Genomic DNA, 27,159 nt, shown 5'->3' on the forward strand with positions numbered 1-27,159 from the left:
GTATATATATATATATATATATATATATATATATATATATATATATATATATATATATACACGGCACTGTTTTCGCTGTTTCAGTTTTCAGTGCGGCTAAATAACCAACTACCTCAAGCAAGAATCGAAACCCGATCGCCCAAACGACAGTCGGAGCTTCTAACCGTTGCGCTGTAAGCTGCCGCTATGCGGGCAGTGAATTAACAATGTTTTGACATTGTCCAAAGTACCTAAGCTCAATTTGTTTTACACAAAGAGCATCGCGTTATACGCTAATGGTAATTTGTATTTTACTTCCCAAATGCTCAACCTAAGATAGGGAGCATTATAGTCATCCACATAAAGTACTGTTTCGCTGTTTCATAACTCATCAGTGCGGCTAGACAATCATATACCACAAGTCAAGATCGAAACCCGATCGCCCAAACGACAGTCTGAGCTTCTAGGCGATATATATATATATATATATATATATATATATATATATATATATATATATATATATATATATATATATATATATATGACCTAACAAATTCTTTCTGTTGACAGAAAGAATTCGTTAGGTCATTAAACTTATTTGGGGATATATTTTAACTCTCTTTTGTCCCCACTTGTACACGTATTTTATATAAATTTAAATATTTTATTTTATTTTATTCGTATTCCCACCCCTTTTGCCTTTTTTTCTCTCCATCGGTAAAAATTTACACGCACACCTCATTAAGTCTGTTCTTGCAAGATATTTTATTTATTTATGTTTTATTATCAACGATTAACTCCTGATGAATCTATTCATGTAAGGGGCCCACTTTATATATATATATATATATATATATATATATATATATATATATATATATATATATATATATATATATATATATATAGGCCTATAATGTGATATAATGTTATATCTCCCCTCTTTTGGAAATAGGGTACAATTATGAATATCTCCAGTATCAAATGATCTTTATACACTGCGTAATTTACTTTATGCATGAAAACCAAAGAGAGGAGATATAACATATGAGAAATGGTTGGAGTCAAATCCCTCCTTGCTGTTATTTCATATCATTTGAAACCATAGCAGCAAGTTGTAGTCTCCCCTTCATCAAAGGCAGAGGTTTTGGGGAAATATCAGATATTTTGTAATTCATAAGCCAAACTAGAAAAACAAATAACTATAATTGAAACATTCGTAAATATGCAGTATCTTTCCATCCTCAAAAAATTCTTTAAAATTATCACTATTATAGGTTTTCGAGGAAGCCGAAAACAAAAATAACGTTCAAAATTTCAGGAAACGAGTAGTTTCCAAGATATGAAGAAATTATAGTTTTTAAAATTAGGGACTACTTATCTATATTAATTTAACGTAAAATGAACACCCACTTTATAGCAACCTTTTTGTGGGGGGGGGTCTATTATTTTTTTTAGGATGGTGTTTAATTGGTAATTGTGGCTTGGTGGATCGACACAAAACCCACCTTAAAAACTTGTTTTCTATATTCACACACACATATATTTAATAATTATTATAGTAAATAATTATATATATATATATATATATACATACATATATATACATACATATATATATATACATATATATATACATACATATATATATACATACATATATATATATATATATATATATATATAGACTTAATAGATTTAAGGCTACTATTCCGTTTTAATATAAATAATTTTTAAAGATTTCCAATTTTATTATATAATTCCACATAATTTACATTTAATATAATCTCTGATGCACACACACACACACACACACACACACACACACACACACACACACACACACACACACATATATACGAATCTTTTTAAATTCGAATTACGCAATTACAGTTACCGTTCAACGACCTTGCGCTTAATCGGAGTCGAAAAATACCCGTATAAAAGCCAAGTACATCCTTGGATGACATACTGTTGCCATATCTGGGCAGGTGCTGCTAGAAACACTTTTGCCTTGACAGACTTCAAAATAGACTTTCTCTTTCCTGCAATTTCTTTCCAATAGAAGAGACATTGCGAGCCTGCGTCTTTTCTATCACTCTTTTTCATAGCAAGTGCTCGTCTGAACTCTAATCTATGATTGATGTCCTCTTGCCAAACTTTCACGGAAATCACTTGTCTAGCTGAAACCGCTATCAATAATTTCCCCACTCTGTGCCTAAACGTAAATTCCATGAACGAAGATTCTTTCTTAAAATTGCCTGACCTCTTTTACGGTTTCCCTGTTGATTCCTTCGCAAAAAAAAAAAAAATAAAAAATAAAAACAAAAACTCATCACTTACCAGAAGAATTGCCGTTGTTGCGTCGATATCAAATATCGAAGACTGATGGAACATTTCTCGAAGTTCTTTTGTTAATTCCTTCTGTTTTTTGCACGCTTTCCTGGAAAAGAAATTCAGGAATTTAATTCAGACGAAAATCGATAATCGTCTTCTATAATATAAATCTCAGCAGTCTGTTTAAATGCGCCAACAAGATAAGCATTATGACTGACATTTACAACTGAAATATTGATTCCAAAATCGTGATAAGTGGTGAAAAGTTGTTCTCTAGTATGTGACGGAGCTCTCAGGTGTATGCACATAGGTTAAGCCAAATTAAATCTTATAATCGTTAAAATTAACTCATTTTTTGTAAAAGATGATTTGATTGACAATTGTTATTTAATATTATTTACTTGAATCCGAATTTGGCGCAGACAATGCTTTAAGCATTTCTTGATATTAAGACCCCACTTGAATGACCGCTTTACGCAAAACAGAAAATGTGATGCAAAATACCTTTATTTGTTGATCTATATTATTTGTTAGAATGGAAAAGTTAGAATTGAATAGAAAAGTTCCTGGCAAAGCTTTACCTTCCTAGACAACCTAAAAAGAGATGATTATACAAAGGGGTCTAATTGGTGTTGAATGAACAAAATCGAAATGTTTAATAAGAGCGTGTGTACAACATTGTCCTTTAAAATAAAATGCCTCTCTCTACGTCTTCATCTGTTTTACTTCTCCCTTCAACTTTATCTGTCTCTACAACTTTCATCGACTTCCACCTTCTACCTGGTCCTGGATATGACCTTAAACTTATAATTACGTTAAAATGTTGTAAAAACTATGAATCTAAGATTGTGTTTTAATTCTTTTGTTATCAAGCCCTAGTCATTCTGATTCGTACAAGAGTAATTAAAAAAAAGTCCATGTAAGATCAACTTACCGTATTTCTTAAAAGGAAGTTATTGTCTTCAGGTTCTAACGCTATTTTTTTTAAATAACACGATCTCAATATATTCTTTAAGGTCCGTTGGTATCAATTGCGCTAAAATTCAAAGCAAGTCATCGACAGATTATGATGGTCGGAGGAATAATTGCTGCTGCATCAGCTGTTGCCAGTTCTTTTGCTCCCAATATAGAAACGTTGATGCTTACTTATGGAATATTAGTAGGTAAGATAAAATCAAACTTAATTCTTTCCTTTAAGATAGCCTTTCGATTAGTTTATTATAGAGTAACATTGGTTATTGATTAATTCCTAAATACATTTATGGAATTGTGCAAAGATAAGTTTAACCTCATCTTTGGATTATAGATATATGAAATGCTTTGTACCAAACTGAATATGGTCCTGGATATGACCTTAAACTGTATCCAGTGGTGAGGCCCCAGCTTGCGGGCTTTGGGGAGTGTGGAGCCATCCTTTAATTACCACTGCTCCCAGGTCCACTCTGACCCGGAGTGGTAGTACTTGTTAGGGTCCCAACTATGGGTTAAATAGAAACCGACTTGAAAACAACAAATATATTCTATTAAAAAAGTTTTCTTCAAAATCTTTGGATTCGGCATTAAATAACCTGAAAAGGGTTGATATGCCGTAAAACAAAAACAACCAAACCAAACAAATCCACCTTCTACCTCTTCCCCCTCTCTCTGTTTATTGCTGTCTTCCTTTAGCCCTCTCTACCGTTTCCTTTGGTTTCCCCTTATTAACATTTCCTTCCGACTTCTCCCCCTCTCCGCAATTAACCAATCTTTCCCATTTTTTGTAGACGTCTAGCGCAAACGTAGACCCACAACACTCCTTTTTTTCGACATTAAATTTTCTTATCCAAATGTCCTGATAATGTAGTTTCAATATATTCGTAAAAAAATAGAAAAGATAGAAACGTAGAAAAATATAACATAAAGATGATTCATCGCAGATAAAGGGCAACCAGTATTCATGCGGTTAATACTTTGGGGCTATCAGTTGATATGAACATATAAAATTAGCAAAATTGACGTCGAACAACGAATGCAAGAAGGCCAAATCATTTAACATCGATGAAACAAGTACTGCAATTAGACATGATATAGATGTACTGGAATCCATTTAAACAAAGCAATGCGCTAATAATAATGATATAATTCTACTCCTCTTTTGTACCCGTCTGTTCCGTCTGCCTGCTTCCCACCTGACTACAACTTGGATGCCTTCAAGTCCAACGTTAACAAATTCCTAATGAACCGCCCCCTTAAGTAAACACTTCATCTCCACGCTAACGTAATGTACTTGCAATAACCCTTATCCCTGAGTGGCTTCCGGGCCTTGATAAGTGGTGACCACTGTGTAACCCCCCCCCAAAAAAAAAACCCAAATACAAACGTGTTCGGCGATTGATTAATGAACTTATCATGTTTTTGTAAACAGGATTCATTGTAGATAGAGGGTTATCAGTATTCAGGCGGTTAAAATTTTGGGACTATCAGTTAGTATGGGAGCATAAAATTAGCAAAATTGACGTCGAACGACAGATGCAAGAAGGAAAAGCTAACAAGCGCTGCAACCAGCCATGTTTTTTTAATTATTTTTTTTTTGATATTTCAGATGAATAATTTGTATATTTATTTATTTTATTCGCGGACTGTTATTCTCATCTTAATAATTGTTGTTTCACCACGTTTCGGAAAACTTTTCCTCTGACCTTCTTCAGGTGGTTTACCGCGACGGGATAGAAATTCTAAATATCTTAACTGTATCCTCAGTAATTGCTGCCTTCCATAGTTGTTGCCTCACCAGGTTTTGCCCAACTAATCTTCTGGGTTTGTTGGGTAGGATTACAACCGCTATCTTCAGACAATGCTTCCCTGGGTCCGTAGAGATTGAACACCTTTACACACAGCGCCAAAGATCCCAGGAGATGTGAAACAATAAGTTTGGAGATGAAGATAACATTCCGCAAATGAAATAAATAAATGTACTGAAATCAGTTTGAACGAAGCGATGAGCTTATAATAATGATATACTTTTGCTCCTGTCTCTGGCCTCTTCTCCTGTTGTTATACAGGAAATTTTTGTTGATTGATGCACCTATCGTGTTTTGTGGTTGCCATGTTGACTTTTGATAACATAGTTAGATTGTCCACCGTCAGGTAAAATCACTACAAGACGAGTGAACATCGAGATACCGATCGGAGAGCTAGGTAGGATTTTGAATCATAACGATTACACTATTGGTTGCTTAAGAGATTGTATTATGGGATGTCGGCAGCGTGAGAATCGGCGTTGCTTATGCAACAGTATCCGCAATAAGAGATTGTATTATGGGATGTCGGCAGCGTGAGAATCGGCGTTGCTTATGCAACAGTATCCGCAATAAGAGATTGTATTATGGGATGTCGGCAGCGTGAGAATCGGCGTTGCTTATGCAACAGTATCCGCAATAAGAGATTGTATTATGGGATGTCGGCAGCGTGAGAATCGGCGTTGCTTATGCAACAGTATCCGCAATAAGAGATTGTATTATGGAATGCCGACATAAATTACGACTACTTACTTCGTTCTGTCTTGTGGATCGTATGTTTCGTACAGTAACGGTTCCATCATGTGTTCCCTCTTCCTTTTGCCGGCTTGGCTTTCGGCAAGCTTAAATTTTGTCACAAACGCCTGAAACAAAGAAGCATAAAATACAAATAAAGATGCATCATGAACGTCATTTTCATGGCAAGAATGCTATTATTTGTTTTTTTTTTAAAAGAAAATAATATTCAGAGTAATATTGCGATTAAATATCAAAGCCTTACATTATAGAAATGTAACCAGGTCATCAATGGTGGTCGGATTTTACAGTACTAAAACAAGGAAAAATAACTTAAGATGAGCGGATTTGAGATTGATAATAATATTTTGATACTAATATTATTTTGCTAATAAAACCATGTAATTCGAGAGAATGTTAGGGAGTTATTGTTTTGGGTTCACTGCAAGCTGAGATTATCAAAAGAAAGAGAGAAAAAAATCGTTCGTCGTAATAATCGTAAATAATTGTTTTGTTGAAAAAATATATTTGGATTTAATTCCACTATATAATACAAAACATCGTAGTTAGAAGTTTTATTTGACAATATAATTTTTGTAAAAGACAAGAGAATTACAACTGGAGTTATTATTTATTAGCATGGTTGCCCGGCATTGTCCGGGTGTTTGGAGGTGTATGTTGAGCAAAAAAAGAAGTGGTAGTAGGAAGGCAGGCTCGAACCCGTACCGCGAAGGAGGAAAAGAACCTGACGTCTTTGCTGCTACGACCACCGCTAAACCGTAAGTGGCGTAGGTTTAAATTAAGGCTAGACAATCGAAAGGAGAGGATGCCTTTCGAAAATATCGGCGAAAAAAGTGACACCCCTGTAGAAAAGTGCCTATTTGAAGGTGAAGATATTAATCTTTTTAGCCAATTTTTCGATATTTGTTGTCTGAAAGGTCGAACTTCAAAACGATACTGATCTTCTGAAAATCCGTCGCCTCTGTCGAAAGTTTTAGGCAGACATGCAAACATACATGCATACATACATTTATATATTGGTAACTAAAACTTTTCGACCCAAACCGATGAAAAAGCTTGTACTATCTCTGAATACCCTTTATGTCAAATTTCAAATGTTTAGACCAGAAATTGTCAGAGTAATTTGGTAGAGACCGAAGCGGTACATTTTTAAAACTTTGACCCTATTATGACCCCTTAACATTTATTGTTTCGGGCTCAAATAAAGTTATTAATTTAGATCCATGTCCAAGAAACCTATATCTAAAATTTCAAGGGTTTAGACCCAAAATTGTCGGAGTTCTCAAAGGTCAACTCGTTAAACTTTTACCCCTTGACAGCCAACTTTCTGGTCGAAAACCGATTACAAATTTTTTTAAACTTTGACCCCTATTATGATCCCTTAACATTTTTTGTTTTGAGCTCAAATCGAGTTATTAAGTTAGATCCATGTTCAAGAAACCTATATCTAAAATTTCAAGTGTTTTGATCCAAAATTGTCGGAGGAGTTTGGTAGAGTTCTCAAAGGCCATATCGTTGAACTTTGACCCCTTAACAGCCAAAATTCTGGCCGAAAACCGATCTCATAGATTTTCCCAAATCTCAGTACCCTGTATATAAAATTTCGAGAATGTAGACTTAAAATTGACAGAGTTATTGCGTAGGGAACTGTACACACACAAACAGACACACAGACACGTTCGCTTTTATAGATATACTAGCATTTCAGCCCGGCGTTGCCCGGGTGTTTCGAGGTGTATGCTGAGCAAAAAAACAAAAACAAAAAAAAAAGACAAAAACAAAAAAACAAAAAAAAAACGGTCAATTTTTTTAAACTTTGACCCCTATTATGACCCCTTAACCTTTATTGTTTTAGGCTCAAATCCAATATATCAAATTTCGTGTCTGTAGACTGAAAATTAACAGAGTTATTGCGAAGGAAAATGTACACAGACACACAGACAGACACACACACAGACACACAGATACACAGACACGTTCACTTTTATAGATATATAGATAGACTAGCATGGGTGCCCGGCGTTGCCCATATTTTGGAAGGTGTTTGTTGAGCAAATAAAAAAAAATCTCTTTGTGATCTTAGCGAATGACACTGATGAGGAGACAATTTAGAATGCGCAAATACAAAAAGTAAAAAACATGATTATAATTTCAGTTAGTCTGAAACGAGCGTATGCCGGATTATTGTTGACTAAATTCTATGAACATGACCAAACAATCCTCGAGTATTACCAATCAATAAATAATATTATACAAAACTTTATATGTGCATTTATGTGCATTATCTCCCCCTCCTTCTCCCTTCTCCATCGGTCTCCCTCTCCATATCTCTCTCTTTTTCTCTCTAAACACACACACACACACACACACACACACACACATATATATATATATATATATATATATATATATATATATATATATATATATAAATAACTAGCATTTCAGCCCGGCGTTGCCCGAGTGTTTGGAGGTGTGTGTTGAGCAAAAACAAAAACAAAAACAAAATAGTGGTAGTAGGAAGGCAGGCTCGAACCCGTATCGCGAAGGAGGAAAAGAACAGGGAAAACCTGACGTCTTTGCTGTTACGACCACTGTCAAACCAGAAGTGGCATAGGTTGAAATAAAGGCTAGACAATAGAAAAGAGGGATGGCTTTCGAAAATATCGATGAAAAAAGCGACCCCTCCCTGTAGAAAAGTGCCCAGTTGAGGGCGAAGAAATGAATGTTGTAGCCGATTTTTCGGTATTTGTCGTTTGAAGGGTCGAGCTCCAAAACGATACTGATCTTCTGAAAATCTGTCGCCTCTGTTGAGTTTTAGGTGGACATGTAAATATACATACATAGATTTATATATTGGTAGCTCAAATTTTCGACCCAAACCGATAAAAAAGCTTGCTCTATCTCTGAATAATCTTGTAAAATACTGAAATACTGAATAAAATATCGAGTAAAATATTGAATAACAATGTATAATTTCAAATGCTTAGGCCAGAAATTGTCTGAGTAATTTGGTAGAAACCGCAGAGGTCAAATTTTTTAAAGTATTGACCCCTATTATGACCCCTTAACATTTATTGTTTTGGGCTCACATCAAGTTATTAAGTTAGATCCATGCCCAAGGAATCTATATCTAAAATTTCAAGTGTTAAGGCCCAAAATTGGCGGAGGAGTTTGGTAGAATTCTCAAAGGTCAAATCGTTGAACTTTGACCCCTTAACAGCCAAATTTCTGGACGAAAACAGATAGACAGACACTTTCACTTTTATAGATATATAGATAGATTGTCTACAAGATTTATAACTTTGCTGTTAGGCTGAAGAGTCCACTTAAGTTATTCTCTTTCAGGAGGCAGCGTTCGGAAGGAAAACTACCCTAGCGCCGGAAGCAAGCTGTGGCCCGTGGATCTACAAGAAACAGCGTGGGGCGCGCGCCACATTTGTTCCTTTTTTTTTACTTTGCAAATTACTTGTGGAAAAAGAATAACCAGAATGGCGCATCAAACCCTGTCATGGTATAGACGATCAAGGCCATGCTGCTGAACTTTTGTGGCTGTTTTGACATCGGAACCATCTAGAAATGCACTTGCGTACCGGGAGGCACTCTTTGGAGTCTTCGTCGGGTTACAGAAAATATTTTTGAAACTTACATAAAAAACTTGCGTTTCGTCAGCCATAGCGTAACGGATAAAGTACTAGGTTAAATTCAGTTTTAAGTTTTGGTGCGCGTGATGCTTATAATACAATTGCGAATTACTTAAGACTTCTACTTGATCATGACTAATAGAACAAGAACATGCTACCCCCGTGGATTAAATAAATAGTTCCGTTCAGAACTCCGTGCAGACTCCCGAGTTCCACAGAAAAATTCCCGAATTCGACAAGTGATACCTAAAGAAGTTCGGAAGTTATATGTGAAAAAAAAAACCCACTCTAGGTGAGAACAGTAGTCTGAATAAATCAAATAATACAAATTGTTAATTTTATTGAGCATTCTGATTAAACATTGATTATCTCCCTCGAATTGTGGCGTCTACTTCGCAGCAACTAATAATGCAACTCCCTCTCGCGTTTGCTTCCACTAGCGCTCCGAGTTAACACCTCTAGTGTTGCTTGATGTAACGTCGCCGAATTCTCAGGACGCCACCGGTGACAAAATTAACAAACATCATCTAAAAAATTCAAAAATATATATAAAAGAAACGATCCACAATTATTTTAGAATATATAATATGTAATCTATTTTATTTTAAGTATTGTATGCATTATTGATTTTGTGAGTGCTAGCAAATGCTTGACTGAAGGTGATCTTAACGTACTCTATCATAGTTGATTAGCTATATAGATCAGAGTTTGGTTAATATCATTTCAAGTTATTTTTTTTAATTATTACAAAGAAAAATATAATTGTTACTTTAAAAACTGGAGTCGTTAAAAATGCTTTCATCAACCAGCTAATCTCTGGTCGACAGGCGTATTAATAATTGTCACTTTGGAATTAAATTCAGTAAATAAAAAAATTACGACAAATTATTAAACAAGTAATACAAAAATTGAATTTTTTTTCTTAATCCATGTATTTTCAATAAATAACTCATCTCATCAGAGGAAATATTTTAGCAAAATAATGTTTATATACAGTCATAAATTTTGCTATTTAGCACATAGACTGAAAAACTAAAACGCTTGTATGAAAAAACTTAAATGAAGCCAAGATTAGAAAAGGGTATTTCATTGCGTATTTAGTCCAAAAAAGAAAATTAGAGGCACAATCGTAAGATCCAATGCAAATAAATTTATTTACCATTTGTTGAATAATAATTTTGTCGTAAATTTTTAAATTGTACTCCAAATTTAATTTATACTATATTTCGTATATTGAGCGTCTTTTTCTGGTTGGGATTGTCTTATAAATATTGATACTAATATTTATATGGACTTTAATTTTACAATATTATACAACCTGATCTCTGAAAGTATTTAAAAAAATTCTAGTTTATATATATATATATATATATATATATATATATATATATATATATATATATATTAGCTGGCCCCTGGCGTTGCCCGGTCGTACAATATATTATTATAGAATCAATCCTCTATTGATTATTATATATTACGAGTAATCATTTGTCCATAAAAAATAATGACAATGTCGTTGATCAAATTCCGTTTGTGGTTGTTTACAATATTACGTCAGCTGATATTTGGGCCTGACGATCTTAAAAATAGTCTTTCTTCTCTTATAGATAAAAAGAAGTTTTACAGGCGAATATTTAACGTTACATCGACCGGCGTAAGGTAAAATATTCCCCTGTAAATTTCTCCTTTTTTTAATCTATAAGAGAGATAGACTTTTTTTAACATCGGATTTGATCGATTTTCGATACTTATTTGAGGGATTTCTGTACAAAACATATCTAAGAACACTGCCAGACATATAAATTAGCTTTGTGTGAAATTTGCAGAAAAAAAGAATAGGCTCAGCTGTTTCGAAACCTATAAGGAACTCACTCACACACACAAAGTGACTTTTATATAATAGTAGAGATAGAGATAGAGATAGAGATATTCATACAGGTGATGACATTCACTTACTTTCAAACGTAGATTCCTTTGATATGAAAAAAGCAAATCCAATACTTCCATTGCTCTGAAATAGACGAAGCAAGTATTTAACGAAAAAACGATATGAAATGAAATAACATTATATAACAATGACTGTAAAACTGTAGTTTCATAGATGTTAACTTAATGACACTCCGGTGCTTATGAAAAGTGATCCATAACAAGTTGAGCAGTATTATGAGTTGAGTTCAACGATTTGACCTTTGACCCCTTGACAGCCAAATTTCTTGCTGAAAACCAATTAAAAAGATTTTCCCAAATCTCAATACCCCTTATATCAAATTTCGAGTCTTTAGACTTAAAATGGACAGAGTAATTTGGTAGGGAAATGTACACACACAGATAGACACACGGACAATTTCACTTTTATAGATATATAGATTACTTTCCCGTTTTTTATGAGGTTCCTCCCATCACTTTTTTTGGTCTTTAATCTTTTTGCCCTTTTTTCTGTAACTCTTTTTTCTGTAACCCTTTTTGCTGTAAGCCTTTTTTTATCTAACCATTTTTTTCTCTAACCCCGTTTTTCCTCTACGGTTTTCTTCTATTTTTCTTTTCATTGATATTTCTTATTTTTGTTTCATTCATAAATACTCTTTTTTTTTCTAAAAACAAACATACAAACAAATAAACGAAAAAAAAAAACAGACTTATTTTTATTGAGAGAATCGTGATTTATTATTTTACTTTATCGTAAGATTTAGCTTGAAAATGTTGCCTGACGTGAGTTGACAACATGTATGTTCAAAGTTCGAATCATTATTGCATGTCTTTCACTTTTGGGCGTTGGCAAATTTTAACGAGGCCCCTCATGTGAGTACTAGAACTAAACGTTGAAACCGATACCAAAAAATCCAAATCAAGCCGGCCACAAACGTCTTATCAAGCTAATTCAGACGTACTCGCTTTTAATCCATTGCTAGAATTAAAAATTTATGTTAATCTCGTCTATGACATAAATGCTTATTGATAATTGACCCATTCCTTTTTTGTACGTGTTTTGTTTTGTCTGTGTTTGTATAATAGCAATTGCATTGGATTAAATCCTATTGAACTTTTCAATTGATTGCAAGCATTTCGTCAAACTTAAAGTTAATACTAAATCATGTGTATATTTAAAGTAATAAATGATAATGAAACTTCATACTGGAATTTGGCGTTGACTATTGCTTCTGTTTCCGGTGAGCGTTCAAAACGTCCATCATTTCGATATATTAGTATTGCCTTCTGTGCTTCCTTTGTATAACCTGAAGATAATAAAACAATAAAATAAGTTAACGAAATAAAAACAACTGCTAATATATATATATATATATATATATATATATATATATATATATATATATATATATATATATAGAGAGAGAGAGAGAGAGAGAGAGAGAGAGAACTGCCGACTGTCAACACGACGGTTCTAGGTTCAATCCTTGGCTTGGGAGAGATGTTAGTCTAGCGGCACTGATGAGTTGTGATACAACGAAACAGGACTGTATGTCGATGACAACAAATATATATATATATATATATATATATATATATATATATATTCATCCTCGCGCGAAAGAGCAGAACACAAAATGTTTTAAATAATAATAATAATAATAATAATAATAATAACAATAATAATAATAGAATAACAATAACAAAGACTTTCGCTGGCGAGGACTGTTATTGACTGTAACCAGTTATACACTCCTTCTGAAGTTTTCATCTTTATTTTTCTCGTTATGTACTGAATATTTATTAATGAAACCTACATGAAATATGTTCCTTATTAAATTTTAAAGATTTTCTATTCTGTAAGAAGTTAAAAAAATTGAATCTAAAAATGTTATTTTAAAGTTTTTGTTAAAAAATTCAGATTTTCTCATTATTCAGACCTGTATTACAAAGAGGGGGTTGCAAAACTGAGTTGTGGTGTGAGGAGAAATACAAACTGAAACAGAGAGAATATTCAGACCTATAATAATACAAAGAGGGGTTGCAAAAATGAGTTGTGGTGTGAGGAGAAATACAAACTGAAATAGAGAGAAAAAGAGTTTTAAAATATAATCTCAAAAAGATAAGATACAAGTTAGAAAAGCATTTCATCCAAGGCATGAAAATTGTTAAAAAAATGTTTTTACTATAGGCTTTAAAAATAAAGGTACAAGATTGAATTTGAAATTTATTTATCTTCAAAGTGCACTTTTATAAATTTTACAAAGTAAGGTGTAAAAATTTAATTTAAATTGAATCAAAAATTACCTCGGATTTATTTTATGTAATGTACATTTTGTTTTAATTTAAAAACATTATCTTTCATCTCGCAATTAATGATATAGATATAAAATTTTCAATGATTCAAAAAAAAAGTGCAACAGAATGTACATTACATGAAATAAATCCAAGGTAATTTTTTGATTCAATTTAAATTAGATTTGGCCAATAGTGATGATGCTTCTCCTAAGATGCAATATAGGATTTGATTATAAAGAATAAGTGTGTATGAAACGACGTAGTGTAGTTAGATAAGACGGGGGTCGAGGTTTAGACATAATAAATTTGTATGTAGCATCTGGTAACTAAAACCTACGGAAATTTGGCGCAGAGGGAAATTTCTGCAATCAAAATATTATATACAGGATTTAACTACCTATATACCAGACGATTGTACCAATAAAAGATCAACATTTTGCAAATACGTAAATATTTGCGTATCTATTCCTTTTAACGTGGCATCTTTTAGAAAAAAATATACGTATATATGGTTTAGATTGAAAAAAAAACTTACTAAATCAATTTTGAACATCAAATGGAGTACCATAGGACGTCCGGATCAATTACAAACTCTAATCACCAAAAGAACTCCTACATATAAATTACGATTGAAGATCTCAGTTTGGATTAAAATTCGCAAATGGCATACATCGAAATATCACAACCAACACAATCTATATAAATAAAACAGTAGATGTATGTGTGTGTGTCTGTATGTTTGTGTCTGTAAGTATTTAATCAATAAACTCTTTAACTCCAGGTCACATAACACTGAAATTAACGGGGAGCAGTAATCATATACAAAGGATGGTTTATAACGAGTAAAATTTTTGTTTGAATGGACGAATAACGCGTAAAGAAATATATCGGCAAATTGAAATGCAAAATGTTCATTTTAACATGCCGACATATTTCTACTTCTTTCTGCGCATGCCCAAATGTAATCAATTTCTTCAAGCCGTTTAATATTAAATTTTTCTCATTGATAGTGACATCAGTAGGGAACGTATAACCAAAATCATAGTAATTTTTTAACAAATCTTTCAAACCTACGTAAAATGAAAAAAAAAAGACATTCTATATTGAATACCACCTCGATATTCCCACATTACATCCCGTAACTAAAACTCGCCAAACGTACCTCCTTATACACCCCATATTATGCGACATCGGTAACGCCACGCAGAGGATCGCATGAGGCATAGCCAGCATTCTCAAACTGGTAATACAAAAACACACATATTTATGATGGATACTCCCGTCAATTTCGACATATGAGGTCCGCCACAGCAACTAAATTGTTCGGGAATCCACACAGATTATTTATAGTGGTCAAGGCTTTGTGTAGGACAACCATACTTTTTGGTACAACTGTTAATCTCAGTTAGTACAATGGTTGCCATAAGACATAGCAGATAGTAGACGTCAGGTTTTACATCAGAGTATTCCTTCGCCCAGATGCAAATCTTAACGAAGACTGAGGGTGTGCCCCCTAATACGAACACACACACACACACACACACACACACACACACACACACACACACACACACACACACACACACACACACACACACACACACACACACACACACACACACACATATATATATATATATATATATCAAAAGTAGGCTCTTTCAGTCTTGGACAGACTACGGATACCCATGAAGGGTTGCTTGCGCATGAAATTTTTGTGGCAGAAGGTGCGCAATCTCCAACTACACCTCTCCTGAGACGGCATTGTTAAATACCAGTGGCAGGTGAAGTACAGGACGACTAGAAACAAATGCCGAGATATGCGGAGAGCACATACAGCGCCTAGAATTCTCAAATGGTCACCCGTCTGATACTAACCAGGCTATATATATATATATATATATATATATATATATATATATATATATATGGTAGGTCCCGTCAGCCGTCTAATAGAGTCAACAGTGGACCCATTAACTGCTTGACGTCGTCTGTGTCCATGTAGTAACCAAATTTCATATATATATATATATATATGTTTTATTTTTTATTAATGTATCTTTCTGTTAAGTTGCATTATTGTTTCAGCTACCCGGCCGTTTTTTTTTGGCCGTCTGTAGCATCCTCAGACTTTTACAAAAATGTTCATTATGTTTCTGTACAAGTCTGAGGATGCTACAGACGGCAAAAAAACGCCTGGGTAGCCGAAACAATAATGTAACTTAATAGAAAGATACGGTAATAAAAAATAAAACGCATATTTGCTCTACAACAGTATTGAGCACTTTCTTCAGGTTTTTATTAATTACAATTTCTACTATATATATATATATATATATATATATATATATGTATATATATAATATTTTTGCAAAAATCAAGACAACAAAAATATAAAATAAGAACATCATATGGTGTATTTCCTTATGTGTTACAATTGTTTCGTAACCATTTGGACAAATTAAAATATTATATTATTCTAAATATTCTAAAAATAGCTACTCTTCAGACACTAAAATACATTCGTCATACATATACTTATGAATATATTCATAATCCTAATTTGGACTCATCTCGTTTATCCACATTTTTATTTTCTTTCTTCTTTCTTACTATTTTTTTTTTGATTTCCTTCGAATTGAGTATCTCACTTTTGTTTTTATTATTTTTAGATTATATTTATTGAATTATCGATTTTTATATTGATTTAATTTTTTAATGTTTTTTCTATTTTTATAATTTTTTTCCCTGTCTGATTTATTTATTTATTTACTCCCCAACTTCCAAACTTCACAGATTTTAGTCTCTATTTATATGTTCAGCTATTTATTCCTCAATTTGCCTTAGTTTCGTATTAACTTTTTATTTACATTATTTATGTGTATGCTCGATTATGTAAACCGATAATCTTGAAGTTTAATTAATTGTGTCAATTAATATTGATTTTGATTTTATTGGTATATAAACATTAACGAATTTTTATATATAAAATGTTTTGGTAAAAAATACTGATAATATATATATATATTTTTGGATGAAAAATATTATGTTTATTAAACTGAATAAAAATTCATAAGCGAATTAGATTTTTCACTTATTCTTGGGTAAGTCGTAGGGACCTTTGAGGGAGCTTGGGGTTGCTAGGGACATCGGTTGATAAAGTCTGGCTTTTCATGCATTAATCATTCATCAGAAACAAAGGATAATTTATATAATCATATTGATTTATTTTGTACTTTAGAATAAAGGCAATTAAATTACATATTTATTTTACGATTGTTCAAAATAATAATAAATAAGAAAAACAAAGCAAAAAAAAAAAAAACATTGATACCATGATACAAATTATGATGAATGCTTTAATGATTGGTCGTTTTTATATACCTTTTTTCTTTTTCACTGTGTCTTCTGGAAAAGGTAGGTCCCGTCGGCCGTCTAATAGAGTCAACAGTGGACCCATTAACTGCTTGACGTCGTCTGTGTCCATGTAGTAACCAAATTTCACAAGATGATGGAGAAGACGCAATACCTGTAAGACATAACAATAAACAAACTCGTTAGAAAAAAGAGTATTTGAGAAGTGTATGTATCTCAGCTGACCAGCTAAAGGTCTCTCTTTCTCTAGTATTCAGGAAAACGCTTCAAGGCTGTTCTCAGCCTTTTAAGCCAGCAGGACACCCAATAAAACATCATTGTATTTTTGATATATTCATGGATACTTTTAAAAACATACCGGTTGAAACAAATCTCTCAGAATAGGAGAGAAATTATTTTTTTTAAAATGGAAGTCACCATTTATCAAGACCCCGGAGGCCGCTCAGGGATAAGGGTTATTGTAATTAATGGGACAGTATCGTAGTAATCGTTAGTAATGAGATCTGATAAAGTGTCTTACTTAAGGGGGCAGTTTATCAGAAACTTGTTTATGTTGGACTTGAAGACATCCAAGTTGTAGTCAGGTGGGAAACAGGTAAAAAGGAAGAAGCTTCCATAGGGGCGCACTTCTAAGAAAGAAGCTTTGTTCATGGAATTTACGTTTTGATTTAGGTATAGATAAAGAGTGGGGGAAATTACTGACAGTGGTTTCAGCTAGACGGGTGTTTTTCGTGAAAGATTGGCGAGGGAGATCAGAGATTGGAGCTCAGACGAGCACTTGTAATGGAAATAACGATAAAACAAAGACAGGCTCGCAACGTCTCTTCTGTGGGAGAGAGGTTGCAGGGAAGAGAAAAGGGCATTCCCCACTAAGCCACGAAGTCTATTTTGTATTCTGTCAATGCAGGATAGGCTGTTTTTAGCAGTTCCTGCTCAGATATGGCAACAGTACTCCATCCTTAAACGTACTTAGCTTTTGTATAGATAGAGAATTGCATCAGCAGTGAGATATCTACTGAAGCGGTAGAAGGATCCCACCATTTTTCCAGCGACCTTGGCAACAGATTTGATGTATGTGTGCCATTTCAGATCAGAAGTAAAGGTCAATTTCAGAAGCTTGTCAAAACATGGATCCTCCCCAAGACGAGTGCCATCCTTTCAATTGATGCCAGATGGGAATAAGAGCGTTGATGATGTAAAGATAGTATCATGGTTTTAGATGAATTAAAAGTAACCAGCCACCTCTTCCCTCATTATACCACGCACTCAAGATCAGAAGAGAGAGAGAGAGAGAGAGAGAGAGAGAGAGAGAGTCAGAGAGAACTTTGTCATTTACGCCCTTTGATGGGTTGCCATAGATAGTCGTGTCATCAGCATAGATGTCAACGAATGATTTAAGTATGTGTTTTGGGAGATCATTGATGTAGATCAGGAAGATAGTTGGGCCCAGGATGGACCCTTGAGGGACACCGGCATTAATACTGTTACGTAAGTATTTAAATTCTCTGTTGTATCTATCTATCTATCTATCTATCTATCTATCTATATATATATATATATATATATCGGAATTCGATTCTGGTTTGAGGTAATAACCTTTCTAGATGCACTGATGAGCCGTGATACAGCAAAACAGTACTGCATGTGGATGACATATATATATATATATATATATATATAAATGAAAAGAGTTGTGTTTAAAGTCTCTATCAATGCGGTTCGTAGGAAACCCCGTGGACATGAGTTAGTATATAAAAGAATAATATACTAATTGGTGTACACGGCGTTTCCTATGAACCGCATTGATATAGCCTTCAAACATAACCCCTTTCACACTACGCACAATGATTGAAGCAAACTACAACATCCTTCTCATATATATATATATATATATATATATATATATATATATATATATATATATATATATATATATATATATATATTCAATAATATATTTAGAAATCACCCCTGAAAAGACATGGAGCCACTTGATGCAAAAAGTTTTTAAAAAATTTTTAGGTGAAAAACTAGCTAACGATAAGTATTATACGAATAGCAATTCAGGAAATAGTAATTCTTCTTTGCGAGAAACATTGCTCATAGAATGTTAGGACTAAAGGATAACGCAAGGAAACCGAGAATTACAAGGCTGCTCAAATTAAAGCCATGGTCAACTTTCTACTCTCAATATTGCACTTTTCTATTTACTTTTGTGGTAACGTTCAGTATAAATAAAAATAAATAAAAATTGATATGTCAAATTTAGAATATGTTCCTCCAAATCTTTACATAATTATTTTTTAATTACTTGCGTGGGAAAGAAAAAAAAGGGATTTTATTTATAAATTGTAAACTATGAAAACAAAATAGTTACATCATTGGAAATCCAAATTATTCAACAATCTATTTAAGCTTTAATATATGTTATGATTGAAAAGATTGAAAACAAAAAAAAAAGCATTGATTTGAAATATCTCACCTGTTCGATAAGAAGGTTGTGTCCGAGCAGTGAAGCAATCATAACACAATTTTGACCGAGAAAATTGGCCAACCAATCTCGTAGAACTGGAAAAATGGTCACTAGATCCTTGACCGCCTAAAAATAAAGAAGAAAAAGCAAAGCATTAAATCAACTGAAATTCGTGTTGAACAACTGGCACGTTTTGAAACGCGGTCAAGAGGACGTCAAGTTTTCGGTATGTCAACCCTTTGTAATGATGTTTAAAACAAAAAAAGAAATCTTTTTTAATAATTTTTTTTGTTGATTTTACTTCATGCCAAACTTTTTGGAGATATTAAATGCTAAAACAGAATTCATGATTGTTAATGATTCATTTTCTTATCTTTCAATTCATCAGCGACTTTGAAAAATTGAACCAATGCATCTACGATCGAGCACTTTATTGGATTTTTTCATCGCCTTCTGACACGCTATATATATATATATATATATATATATATATATATATATATATATATATATATATATATATATTTCTGTGTAAATATATTTTCTTATAATATATACCAATCCTTATTTAAGAAACTCTTTGTAATTACAATGTAATGCAAAATGGCGTAATAGAAACATATTAAGGTATTTACAGTGAAAAGGAAATAAAATGTGTTTTGACATGATTAAAACTCGGTAAATTGGAAGAGACGCTGTAAATACCTCATAATATATTTACATTACGCCATTTTGTTTCTTTTTGATGGATTGATTGTTGCTATTTCTTTTTATGAGTTAAGAGCAACATAGATTCACTGATTGATATAATAATTGATTGATTTTGTGCTATGAAACAGATACTGTCAAAAATTGTAAATGTCAACTATGGTCAACATCATGAACTTTGGAATGTAGCTTTTTGTCATTCATTCACTATGTTGCTCTGTAATTACATTGAGCTAAATAAATAAGGATTGGTATATATTATAAGGAAATAAAGTAAATATACATACACACACATATATATATATATAAATGTGTGTGTGTGTGTGTGTGTGTGTGTGTGTGTGTGTGTGTGTGTGTGTGTAAAACTTGACATATCTGAGTTTGATGTAAGATCAGTTTTTGGAGATTGAATTAAAAATGAGGTCTTGTATAATAAACACATGTTTAAAAGACGCGGCGAAAATAAATAAATAAAATAAATAAATAAAATAAATAAATAAAAAATAAAATAAAATAAAAAATAGAAACAATTTTTCGCTTACCTTTGGTTATTTGGAAAATTATGTTCAGAGTTAAGGTTGTGGTTAAGTTTTTGGTTGTTGACGTTGACGTTAAGCTTGAACACTTTTATTACAATTAAGCAGATGACTAATTTTAATGACACATTACTGCAGGACAAACACAAGTGATCGATGTTATGCACGTTAGATTTAAGTACTAAGAACTTTTCTAAAGAAATGATGATATCTTAAAAATTTTAATAATGCGGTGAAATCTCGGTACTTATGCAGTATAAGACCTTGCTATCTTCAGTATCGACCGGGTGGTTCACGGAAAACGCCGAAATGTGCCGAAATGCTGAGCGCTTAATACTAATACAAAAATCATAATGAAAATATTTGCTTGATATGAATTGTTTATTACAAATATCTAAATATTTATCTTGATTTAAACAAAAAAAAAATCATAAAAAATTGTTTGCTGTTCAGTTGTTTGTTATTCAAAAAATAAACACTTATTCATGAAACTTACCTTACAATGATTCTTTTTTAAAATTCTGGATTTGAATTTCGATTTTTTAAAAGTAGCGTAACAACTGTACATCGAGAATATTGTTTCGTAAAAATTGGTACATCGAAAATATTTTCATTTAATTTTCTATTGAAATTATTTCATTTTCAATTAATTTTTCATGTAATTAGCTCCGTACTGACAAAATTAATATATTTGGACAGCGTTATCGAAAAAAAAAACCCACAACATTTTCATTCGGTACTTTCCGGCGTTTTCCGTAAACCACCTGGAATATTCCGACGATAGCACGGTCTTTATACTACATGAGAACAGAAATATCTAAAAACTATTGGTTCTTAAGATGTGCGATTTAGTGACGTCATAACTTTCCCTTTTATCTCATATCAACATTAAAACCTGTTGGTTTACTGTTGTTTTTCTTTAAATCATTATTTTATGGAAAAGTTTAAATCCTATGAAATATAAGAAGTTTAGATCGTAATTTCATTTTATAATTTTTTTTTTTTACTTCACTGAAGAGAATTTTTCGATGCTGATCATCTTTTTGTACTGTAGCCTTTAAAATGTAGTTTCGGATTATCATCATCATTTTCGTTACGCAGCAGAGTTTCACTTTATAACATTAAACCCTTTTATTACTTGTTCAGTTTTTTTATTTTATTTTTAATCATATTTTTATTTTTAGATTTTATTATGTTTGTTTGTTTTGTTCTTTTGTTTTTCATTATTCAATTCAAACATTCGTCCCCACATTTAATAATAAACAAGCCAAAAACTATATGGAACCCCGACTGATGCCTAGAATTTTAGGAAAAAAATTAGCCTCAAAAGGTGTGTTTTTCACCCCTGAAACATCGAGGGGTTCAAGATCAAATATTACGTTTCCAAATGTATATCCATGTGGTCTTGCTTTTGATTAATTTTCAGCAAAATCTAATAGTCGAAAAAGATTCTATGTCCCGAAAGTGCTATTTTTTTGGCAATTTTGACCCCTTTTGACCCTTTGAGGACGTAACCAGAATTTTTCCAAGGTCAAATATTACGTTTCCAAATGTATATCTATGTGATCTTGCGTTTGGGTAATTTTTAGCAAAATCTAATGGTTAGAAAAGATTCTATGTCCCGAAAAGTGCTATTTTTGGGGCCATTTTTATCCCTTTTTACCCCTTTGACCCCTTTATGACGTAATCATAATTTAAAAACATCCGAGAATGTTACATCTCCTCCCTTGGGTAGTTGTAACTTCATGCAAAATTTCAGAAAAATGTAATGAGCAATTATTGAGAATTTTGGAAACGAACGGACGAACGAACGAGGGTGAATTCTAAGGTCCAAATCCAACTAAGTCGGTGAACCAATAAAATAACAATTTACATTATTTATTGAATCATCAAATGTGCAAAACGAAATGTAATAAAAGTTTTGCTTAATCCATGGAGTTACGAAAATGCATATTTTTCTCTTCAGATGAAATGAATAACTAAGTAGAGTAAAAGAAACTGAATTATCAATGTAAAAAAATGATTGAAAAATTGAATTAAATTCTGAACATTTATTAATTAACAAATGATTATTAATCTAAAGTATTTATTTTATTAACATGAACTAATAGATTTTAGCCATTAACACCGTTTATTTTAAGCTTGTAAAATAAACAAACATTTATTTATAATATTTCTGTCTTCCTCAGAATATTTTTTAACCTTTCCGTGCTATGATATTATTAAAACGAAAATAAATATTAATATATTTTTATACCTAAAGATACTAGTGTTTCATGCTTATGCGATCATCAGTGTATGGAGTGATAATTACTGCTGGTCAGGAGATTCGAACCCAGTCACAAGGCTGTATCTTTCCTCCAGGTCACCGGCAGTAACACACATATTGAAGAAAAATTAAGTGCCTATGAATGCTATGTCTACAGGCGTTCATAGAAAAACAGTTCTGAGGGTATTCGACAACCGGAAGTTGTAATGTTGCATTTGCGCCTAAGTTAACCGCTTTTTATTCCCGAAACTTCTTCCTTTTTCTTAAAAGAATTTGGTAGAATACCAATTCCATGGCACGTGTACGTATTACATAGAAAATTAAGTTTAAATTTTAATGACTTTTTTTCCTTAATTTGAGGAGTATGACAGTTTAGGCAGTACCTCTTAATGGGAAGTTTACAATATATATATATATATATATATATATATATATATATATATATATATATTAAACGAAAACGATATACATTGAAAGTAACGACATTTCAAAAACAAATTTTATATATATATATATATATATATATATATATATATATATACATATATATATATATTACATTCTACAGGATAAATTCATAAATTAGTGAACTGATCATTATGGATTTTGGAATACATATACCTGTCAACCAATTAGTTAACAGAGAAAAGAATTACTCTACATCAAATGCTGACTTATATTGGGTAATACATTTTTAAAAGGACAGGTACACTCGCGTGAACGTCAATAATATGTATGTACTTAGTACAATACTCAACTATTGAATATATCATCATTCACTCCTTTATATAGCACGTCAGTATTAGCAGCGTTGAGAACGTGATAATTAATGGGAGACAATGAGAATCTCTACTTATATATAAAAAGCACTTTGTGTTCATGTGTGTGTGAGTTCGTTTTCTATAGATTCCGAAACAACTTGGACGATTTTTATGAAATTTAACACAAATGTACATTATGTGTCTGTGAGTATTCCTAGATAGGTTTTGCATTGGAATGCCTCTGATAAGTGTCGTAAATCGTTATGTAATGTGAACTAAGGCACTGTAGGTAAGCATGTGAAGTTTGCTTACCAATGCACCGAAGTGGGTCCCCAACTAGAGCAGGCAATTAATCAAATTGATTGAAAAATGGGTAATTTCACTGATTTCGATGACAATAAAATATAGTGTGGAACTTTCTTTGATCCTCATTCAATCCCGGGCAACGGCGGGTCTCTCTGCTAGTTATATAGAGCAACGTTAGAATTTTCTCTTGTACGATTGGATAATTCATAAAAATAATGTCTGTTTTCCATATCACTCTAAACACTTTCATAAATCTGAGGCTATTCTTGATCTCTACAGATTTATTGTGAGAGCAAGTATGGAATACTGCTGTCATATTTACGTTGGTGAATCTCAGTCCCATTTGAGGGGTTTTGATAAATTTCAGAAACTTTACTTCAATTTTATTGGCCGCACTTTTTCTTCTTCACTGCAACCTCTCTCTCACAGGCGTGATGTTGCTAATCTCAGTCTTTTCTATAAATAATATTATGACATGTGTTCTTCAGAATTGACTGATCTATTCGCTGCTTCTTTTGATCCAATCTCTTCAAATTTAAGAAACATAAAACAAATCTGCTTAATAAAGCAACACACAAACCACCAAATGTCGCTTATCATCGTATATACATCAATCTTTTGAGCGCACGAATCCTGATGGTATCAGTGAGAGGGATGGCGATGCACATAAAAAGTCCGTTGAGATAAAAGTCCTGAAACGGGGCGTATTCTCTTCTGATGAACCTACAAATTCAGTGGACCCTGTATGAAGAGAATCAACGGTAAGCACTTTAGCAACACGATGTTTTACTAACAGCAAAATCTAAACTCTGATATTTATGATTGCCAATTAGCAAAGTCTATTGATTCGTGAAGAATAAAGCATTTCATATCTTGTAATTGCATCATCTTTTCGCGTTTCCCACTTTTACTTAATCTTTTTTTATTATTGCTGTATGCACGATTTTTCATGCTGCACCGGTTGAGCAATAAAAGCCAGACAAGACAGTGTTGCATCGTATGGTCATCTTCACATCCATTTGAGACATCCTTGTATTCTCATTTAGCTGTAGCAGTTTTTGATCGCCCATTTCTTTTCTTAGGTGAGAATGTCATCCACTGGACCCATGACTCTTCTGAACATTAAAAGCGACCCTAAAAAGCAGGAATTCAACGTCAATAGAACGGGGACCATTCTCAACACTTTTTGGTCAACAATTGTAGCCTAAGTTGTTGTTCCATATGACTGAGGAAGTTTCTCCTTGACTATAATCGTTGGACCGTACGAAGGAGATGGTGTTCATCACTGATTGTTTTTATAATATCTATTCGACTGGCAACTTCCAGCTTCACATCTGTAGGGCTTTTGCATGTGATAAGTTGTCAGGCAGTAGACGTCAGGCAGCCAGTGATCTAGCAACAAGTGTTGTGCAACGTTGAGTCTAATTTTCTGACATGTGTTGATCTATCCCAAGCAAGACATGCATACTCTGCAGAGGAATAGCACAGGGCTAATGCAGTAGATCTTAATGTGTACTATGTAATTAGACGTCACTCTAAAATTCTCTAGCATCAGTTTTGAGATATTATTAAGGGTTATATTATATTAGGGCTTCCGTTTTTATTATTGCATTTTAACTCCAAACAAGGCACAGTGCATTTTTGATGCAGAGGGCTACTATCTGGGACATAATTTGCAGAGATACTATGTAGGGATTTGAGCAGCAAGATAATGTTTACATTACATTTGGACTTCTGCATGCCAGTGCAGTCAGAGAAGCAGGAAACCGGAAGGGAATTCCAAAGTCTAGCCGTCCAAGGGAAGAAACTATTAAAGTAGAATGCCTTCTGGCATCTGGGGATCTCTACTGTGTAAGGGTGGGATTTTGCTGCATGTCAGTGTTGTCAGTAGTATTTACGTAGAGTACATTTACATTGAAAAGTTCAGATTATTCATAAACTACTATGATTCTATGTGAAATAAGAATGTCTATCTACTTTTTGGTAGTTTTGTAAGTGAAAACATGTTAGGAGTTACTTCAAGATAATAACATGGGTAATAAGCGAAAATTTGCATTAATAAACAGGGATTATCATTAAAAAATATTTTTCAATATTCAATTGTTTTCACTCGATTATATTTAGATTTTTAATAATAAAAGCAAGATAATCGAACTTACCTGTCCTGGTTCCTGAAACGATACGAGTAGAATGTATCTAGATATTTATCGTTTATATATATATATATATATATATATATATATATATATATATATATATATATATATATATATATATATATATATATAACCTAGTATTATCATACGGTTAATAATGACTTTTCTTTTTAAATTATTTTTTCAATCTTATTAATAATATATGATTGTGATCGAATTTTCTTAACGTAACTAATCATTGGTTACACTTGTAAGTAGTCAACAACCGTGTTTTGTTGACACGCTCAAAACAGCTTAATAGTTCTTTCAAGACTTTTCTTTATTGTTTTTACTCTTTTGCAATCGTAGTAAATAGAATGACCCACTTTTACTTTTACTCTGCGACTTTCAAGTTCTTTGCATAGATTTATTTCCCTAAAAAAGCAAAGGTATTACATACCGTATACTGCAGAGTTATATTAGTATCACGTATTCTTGCCAGTTCCCTCGATAGGTACGAAACTAGAGCCCCGAAAAATACATCTGAATGTATCGAAACCGTCAGCCAAAGAGAATGCTTTCACTATCCTCTTCGCTACGTATCGTTTGATACTTCTAATCTATGATACAACTTCTAGAACACGGACATTTAATTTTCTTAACCAACTAAGTACAAATATTAATTCAACATTATATCTCGAAGTGACTTGGTATGCAGAATATACGGTTGATTAAATAAAGAGTCCGGTTTAAAATTTCGTTCCAGTGAAAATATAAATATTTTTTCGCTCCTTAGTCTTTTCACCCTCTTAGACACTCAAACTAATTATTATTTACTATTATTAAGATTTTTACTCGATTTATTATGAGTAA

The 27,159-nt window shown here is 32.7% G+C and overlaps 1 protein-coding gene across 3 annotated transcripts in view; it reads right to left on the reverse strand.

The window, feature by feature from the left end:
• LOC145278009 (inositol 1,4,5-trisphosphate-gated calcium channel ITPR3-like) overlaps positions 1-27,159 on the reverse strand; it is a 704,464-nt gene that overhangs the window by 215,551 nt on the left and 461,754 nt on the right. For all 3 annotated transcript variants that reach the window (XM_080130185.1, XM_080130184.1, XM_080130186.1), the window contains 6 exons: positions 19,581-19,697; positions 17,108-17,252; positions 12,633-12,732; positions 11,456-11,510; positions 5,850-5,959; positions 2,326-2,425 (listed from right to left, as the gene is read on the reverse strand). In XM_080130185.1, the coding sequence (XP_079986311.1) occupies positions 2,326-2,425; positions 5,850-5,959; positions 11,456-11,510; positions 12,633-12,732; positions 17,108-17,252; positions 19,581-19,697 (627 nt within the window). The remainder of the gene's footprint in view (positions 1-2,325; positions 2,426-5,849; positions 5,960-11,455; positions 11,511-12,632; positions 12,733-17,107; positions 17,253-19,580; positions 19,698-27,159) is intronic.

Source organism: Euprymna scolopes, chromosome 6 (assembly GCF_053919585.1).
Source record: "Euprymna scolopes isolate OS-2025 chromosome 6, ASM5391958v1, whole genome shotgun sequence".
Lineage (NCBI taxonomy): Eukaryota > Metazoa > Mollusca > Cephalopoda > Sepiida > Sepiolidae > Euprymna > Euprymna scolopes.